General features: G+C 33.4%; 1 protein-coding gene across 1 annotated transcript; it reads right to left on the bottom strand.

The window, feature by feature from the left end:
- Positions 1-319: 319 nt before the first annotated feature.
- LOAG_11192 (hypothetical protein) lies at positions 320-6,384 on the bottom strand (the record flags this gene model as incomplete). Its single annotated transcript, XM_003146715.2, has 12 exons — positions 320-573; positions 1,050-1,236; positions 1,474-1,736; positions 2,155-2,279; positions 2,625-2,926; positions 3,331-3,603; positions 4,338-4,430; positions 4,702-4,857; positions 5,141-5,322; positions 5,393-5,459; positions 5,893-5,974; positions 6,269-6,384. The coding sequence occupies 12 exons, from the start codon at positions 6,382-6,384 to the stop codon at positions 320-322; spliced, it is 2,100 nt and encodes a 699-aa protein (XP_003146763.2).
- Positions 6,385-7,169: the final 785 nt, after the last annotated feature.

The following is a 7,169-nucleotide window of genomic DNA, read 5'->3' as shown; positions in this document are numbered from 1 at the left end:
AGACTGCTTAGCCACCTGTGCAATTACACGAGCACTATGTTCTTCGAGTCTGGAATTTTCATACCTTTCGTCTTTTTCGAAAAACAGAACAGAAGAACTAATTTATTTTTCAATAGATTTTTTTCACAAAAGAATTTTTCCTTGATTTTTTAAATTTATTATTTAAATTACACTTCCTTACTTGTTAAAAGAACACCATGAGAAGATATTAAACTCATTTAACGTTCCAACATGTCTTAAGATAAAATAGGAAGCAGTGACAATTCCGTTTTTCAAATCACAAATGTAACAAGTTCAGAACGCAAATAGATGTAATAAGCTACCTGGGTACACCGCTGTTCGTCAATTGGGTAAGCGTCTCTAACAGGACATTACGTAAGCTCGGCAAAACATATGCAGGATTTAAACTGCCCAGTTTTCCAAGTAAGGCTACCGCATGCTCCTGCATTTCCAGTTTTTCATCATGTAAAGTCATGAAAATAGAATCAAGCATATCAGCCTGTGCTAAATGGGACAAGAGAAGTGGATCGCCATCTTTGAAACATTGCAAAACTCTCAAGCGTACTTCCACAGCTGAAAAGCGAAAGGAATCACAACAAATGATAAGGAAAATTAAGAAATACCACATTCGGTCACTTGCATTTCAAATATAAATCTGAAATCATCATCGAAAGCTTGGATTATGGCAATCAGAGGATTATTTCATATATGTTGTTAAATACAGCAACGCTTTCTCAAACCGTATACAATACAGGCAATATTTTCAATATTTAAAATACTTTGATATCGAAAGCTGGCTTCAATTAACAGTAGTAAGTTATCTTAAACTTAAAAAAATGAATTTGCTGAAGTCGACCTCTTTCGAACTCGATGAATCCAGGACAAAGTTCACAATTTTTTTTTTTTGCTACACACTCAGTAATTAATACCCAAATGTTTTCACACAATGAAAATCTTCTTACACACAGTATTGTAAACAAATTACAATCAAATTCTTTAGAAGTCTCTAATCCCAAAAAAAAAAAACAAGCATTAGATCAAAAACTTACACGAATCAATAACAGCAACCATAACAAGTTGTCGAAGTACGGACTGTATCAAATTTAGGACATCGAAACGCTGTTTTTTATTAGCACATTCAAATGATTCAAATACACGAACAAAGGGCGTCAACATTTTAGCACAGCAATCCACTGCAGCCAAACGTACTTCTGCGCAATCCGAAGACAAATAACCCTGAGAAATTACCAGAATTTGAGCTTCATTTATTTCCCGTTGTTTCATCTTTATTACTTTATTTACTTGCCATTGTTTTTTGATCTATCAAAGATGAGTCGGTAATTATTTACCTCACAACATTTAATCTTAGCCAGTAGCAAAGAAGTGATTTGCCCCACCTAACAATTGTTGAAAATTGAAGGTGAGGTATATAGGGAAAAAGATTTAGAACCAATGAGATCGATCTATTCTTACATGCGCTATATAATTGATGAACATTTGAAGTGCATGCCGCTGAAATTCGAAACGACCAAGTGTAGCTAAAGCAAGATTCGTAAGTGCCACATTAGTAACATTCACGGGACCGGCTGGCATAGGTGGTTCCGTCGGTGGATCAAGTTTACTAGGCAACTTGCGGTTCATCAAAAGCTGACAAAGCTCTTTTAACAAACCATCTTGTGCTTCCGTTTTCAATCCAGGTATGGACTGCATTATTTCATAGGCAACGTCTGTCAATCCTGAAATGAAAACCAGCATGATTTTTTTTCGAAAATGAAGAACGGAATTTTTACCAAACTAAGTCAAAAGCATCATGCCGAGTCCTCAAATTTAAATTTGCAAGTTTCATTTTTTTTTCACCCTTTTTCCTTCAAATCTATTTTCCTATACATTATGAACATTCAAACCTCATTCTCCATAAAATATTTGAAGTATTATCTACTGCGAGAAATTTTTGAATACGATGACTAACAATTCTTGAAAACTGAAGGTTAGGTATATAGAAAAAAAGATTTTGAACCAATGAGATCGATCTATTATTACATGCGCTAGATCACTTGACTTTGAAGTTTTGTTAGTACAGAATATATTTTCTCAAGGACCAATAGCATATTAAAGTCCGATTCATGATACTTTAGAATGAAACTGGAGCAATACCTTTTGATAAACCTGTTGACAGTAGAATCGGTAGTAACGTTTTAATCTCGGATTCTATTTTTTCCTTCAATGCGCGGATAATTAATGTCAAACATAAGAAGACATATTCATCTACCGGTTTGTGTCTGGAAAAACCTGCATTAAGGAAAACACAAGCTTAGTTACTATTTCACAGTTACTATTTCACAGCAATTACTATTTCACATAAACATAATTTCAGTTACTTTAAGGTCCTGATTTTAGTTACTTTGAGACGCTACTGGTAAATGCAAGAAAAGTTTCCAAAAAGCTCAAATGCTAATGAAATAATGAAAGAGATCTGAAAAAAAAAGGTCTTGCGAAAAGTTTAGAAACGATTAAGACTTTAATCCATTCAGCGCATTCTGATGTTGTTTAAGCGTAAATGATGAAATTGCTGCTCATACGATAAAAATATAAATAATCAACGACGAATAACGAGTAAAACTAACTTATATGTTGCAGTCTGCAACTGAATTTGTATGACAGCGAAAAGACGAGGCAGTTTCACAAGCAGTTCTGTTGGCCGATCAAGTACCAATAAACCAAGAGTAAAGAAAGCAGGTGAATGTTTTGCAGTCAAATTTAGTGCATGATTAAACATTGAAACTATATCAACATTGAAAATATTTGCCTCATTTGAAGCAACCGTTTGCGTCTTCCCAAATGATGAAAGACGTGGGAAAATTTCAAGCAATGTTGTTTGACAACAAACACTACGTGAAGTACATGCCAGACTGCATACTCGATATATCTAAAAAACGAGTACGTTAAAATGAAAAAATGACTTCTGTATGACTAGAAAAAAATTATCAGCAGTTGTAACTATTTTTTTTCAAAATCTTGAGATTTTCTTGAAAACCATTCAATAATTATGTGTAGGGATTCGAATTACTTTTCGATAATGAATACATCGACTTAAGCATTTAATTCGTATTTCACATTTCATATCATATTATACATTCTTGTTTTTAATGACTACCGTAACTTAGAGATGAATAAAGCAGCATTTACAAAGGAATCACTGAATAAACTAATCGAGTATAATTAATTAACTCCCTCAACACTTTTTTCCAAACTCAATTTAAGATCCCTAAAATGAACTTAATTTTGCTGTAGAAATCATTAGCAGAAGCATAACTAAACTATAACACTAACATCAGTAAATTTCTCAGCAATAAGCTGATTAGCGGTTCGACTATCAACGGTAACTGAATACGTGTGCTCTGTTAACCAGTCTATTGCATTTGATCCAATTACTGTTCGAACATTTTGCTGTGGTTGACGACCGAGCGCCAGGATCCGTTGACGCTCAGCCGGTCCATTACCAATTCGAAGTAGTTCATTCAATATCAGGAGCATTGGATGCTGCCTCTCGTCTCGGTTCAAACCATCAAATTTCAAGGAATTCATTGCTTCATCATAACAGCGCTGCAAAATAACAGCTATAGTGTCTGTTAATACCACAAAATAATTCGAAAACTCTTTGAAAGATCAGAGGAACCATCACCATTCGTGGAAAAATTTTCATTCCTGAAGCAACTTCTGAGCACCGGCCAGTAAATATGAAGATCAACCACAGTCACATCTAACACCTAGGTGAAATCAGAATGGCCTATAATTTCGATGAAACTCAATTTACCTTATTTCCATATTTCACAATCACAATTTCGTGGGAACATGATGAATAGCCTTATTCAGTCTGCCTCAGTGTAAGGTGTCCGCACTTCAAAGTACTAGACGATATCCAACATTATCCAAGAAAAAACCAAATATACAAGAATAAAGTGCTTATTTATTCTTCAGTGTTTGAAGGACGGTGCCCATGGATAAAACAAAAATTCATTGGCAAAACAGAAGAGTATGCATTAATAGCAGTTGATGCATTGCGCATGGTTTCCTCTGTTGTTATCTGTTTTCTTGTGTCTTCGGGTATAACTTCACCTAACTTTGGTTTTGACAGTATCTAATATGCATTGCTTCTTCCCGATCACCAGTTGCAATCGGCAAGTCATGTATATTGTTGATAAGCAACTACGTATGCATTAGAACTACAGTGAAAACGATCTTGGAGGAAATGATCCTTCTTTAACTGGAAATCTTGTACTTATAGGAGATACTAAGGACATATTTCTGAATACAGAATAAAATTTGAAATGACTTACCCAATACCACTCCGATTTCTGACGTGCTTCGCGTTGCGACGTAACTGTAAGGGCAGCATGCAAAGCCTTAGTAGCTGCTATTCGCACCGTGGCCTAAAACGTGTTAACCCAAACAATAAAGATGAAGCACCAAACACAAGAACGAAGGAGAAAAATGTATCGTAATGAAACATGAACTAATAATTGACTTTCAGCGAAACATATTGTTAAGAATAAAACACTGTTTAAATCATTAGAATTACTAGAGCATACTATCTTATCTAAACAGACTATGGAATTTTAAATTACAAAAAACCGTCATTTTTTTTTCAATGTTTCCAAACAATTTAATAAATTTTAGAAATTATGGGGACTTTTTTCAAACCTTAGGATCCCTGATGACTTTGAAAATGTTTGAAAAAAAATTAGATGCACGTAGAAAAAATGATGTTGACGTGTACAAGGCCAACTGCCTAGCCAGAAAAACTGCAGCAAGACGGCGTGATTCATGTCGCTCAGATTCTTCAAGCCATTCACATACCTATCAAATTCTTCAAGTTTCCATGTTTTAATATTCACTAATACAATGCAATTAATTTTGACCTGAAAAACCTAAAAAAATTTGGCCCGGAAAATTTTAGCCTGAACATACCTTGATGGGATACACTAAAAACAAAGTAAAGTCAACTACATCACAAGAAGCATATTTTTAACTGTAGTAAACATATTAATACCTTCAAGATAACAAGAGACACATCCCCCTTGCCACCAAAAGCTCAAATCGAAACACAGGAATCTGAGCAATAAACAAGAAAAATTTCAACCTGATTGATGGATTTTTCTACCAATTCAGCAGCAAATGTCTTCGAGGTCTGAATCAAATAAGCAATTGCCCTGGCAACAAGTTTCATGCCCACTTCATCGCCTTGTACTAGTGCTTTTAGAAGATACTTTGCAAAGCGTGGGACACGTTTCGTTTCATCACCAGCATTTTCTACCAAACAAGCTGAAATCTTTCCATCCACCATTGTAAAAAATATAAAAGTGTCATGAGTATACATCAAATCATCAGATACCTATCAAAATTATTCCTGCTTTTCTTTCGTCATTATCCAAACTCGTCATCAGCGTATGTATAGCACTCTGAAAGAGTATGAAAAGTAAGATTCAACTAATTTGTGCTTCATTCATATTTATTTCTAATAAAACAAGACGCATAATTAAATGCATTTGATTTCATCGAAGCATCAGACATTTTTTTTTTAATAACGCCTAACATTTAACATAATTCAAACGAAAAATCCCCTTCAATCCTACTACAGATATAATTAATGCGCTTGTAAGAACGAATGTCATTACTAACAAAGAAGGATAATTTTGAAAAAAAATTCCCTATCAATCCTCTCAAATAACAAAATTAATTAAAGTAAAAACGAATCAGCTCTTCGATCCAAATAAGTCGTTTAGGAAAGAAGTCAATTACTTTTAATTTTCAGATAGCAGAAAAAGTCAGTGGTTTAAAAATACAACAACACTACTGTTTCGAAAAAAGTGAATCAAAAGTTCGTGCTTTAACCTGATCAACTTTTGCATCGAATGTTGCAAAAAATTCTGTTATAAATTGATCGCTGTTATCACGTAATTCGCCATTTATATAGCTTAAAAAAGTTTGACTTAATAAACCAATGGACTATAACTTCTCATAAAACTGCTTTGAATTAAATTTGCCCTTCATGATTTCTTGGACAGCGACTTATATGTTCCTAAAATAAACCATTCGGAACAACTGATCGATATTTATCCTTATTCAAAAGAATTTATAGCTGAAGGATAAAGTTGCAAAGATAATCTGAGATTTTCATGCTTTAGCAATCTGCAAGATTTAGAACTTCTGTTTGATACAAGCACTAGATGACTGAATCAATTCTATAACAAAAATTTCAAAACATTACTCATAGAGTTGTCTGGCAACTTTCAATCGATTTTCATCACCTCCTTTCTTCCTTAAACGCGTAAGAAAATCAGCTGCTATTGCTCGTGCAGATGTTTCTCTAATGCTCGAATCCATCCTGCAAGCAACCTTTCCTTAACAGATGCAAGACTTGCAACTTATTTGTAATTTTAGATGCTGTGATAACGATAACGATGGAAAAATACACAAAAACATAGTCGTCATTTTAAATCACTGATAAACAAATGAACAAAACTATAGCTTTGATATTTGATTAACATTACTAAAACGGGATTTAGTATTATGCACAACTTCTATGGAAACAAAAATTGGAAAATCAACTGATAACAAGTGCTGGTTATCTCAGGACATGACGAGATCAGTGATCATCTCATCAGTGGAAGTTGTAAAAACAGCCATAAATAGTGATGGGTGAAAATCAAGCGAGAAAAAAAAGATGATAAAAAAATATTCAAAATGATTGACGATTTCACAAGCGCCGCTATGACATAACAGCAACACTAATCATCAACAGAAATCTTATGCAACTATAACCATAAACATAATCAGTCTAAGTATAAAACGATGCAGGAAAGTGTAAACAGAGAGTTTAAAATACCTTACGATATAGAATACAAACAAAAAACTTGAGCATCAAATTGACTGATAAAGTCAAATGACCGCAGTTATGAAACTGTGTCTCAATGGGAGAACCAAAAGAATTAGCAAAGAAAAAAAGTAGGCTTTATGGATACAGAGTAACAGGTATAGATTTTAGTAGTTAACTCTACTAGCGCAAATATATATATATATATATATATATATATATATATATATATATATATATATATATATATATATATATATATATATATATATATATATATATATATATATATATA

The sequence above is a fragment of the Loa loa genome, assembly GCF_000183805.2.
Source record: "Loa loa unplaced genomic scaffold supercont3.14, whole genome shotgun sequence".
Taxonomy (NCBI): domain Eukaryota; kingdom Metazoa; phylum Nematoda; class Chromadorea; order Rhabditida; family Onchocercidae; genus Loa; species Loa loa.
This window is presented reverse-complemented; position numbering and strand designations above follow the sequence as displayed.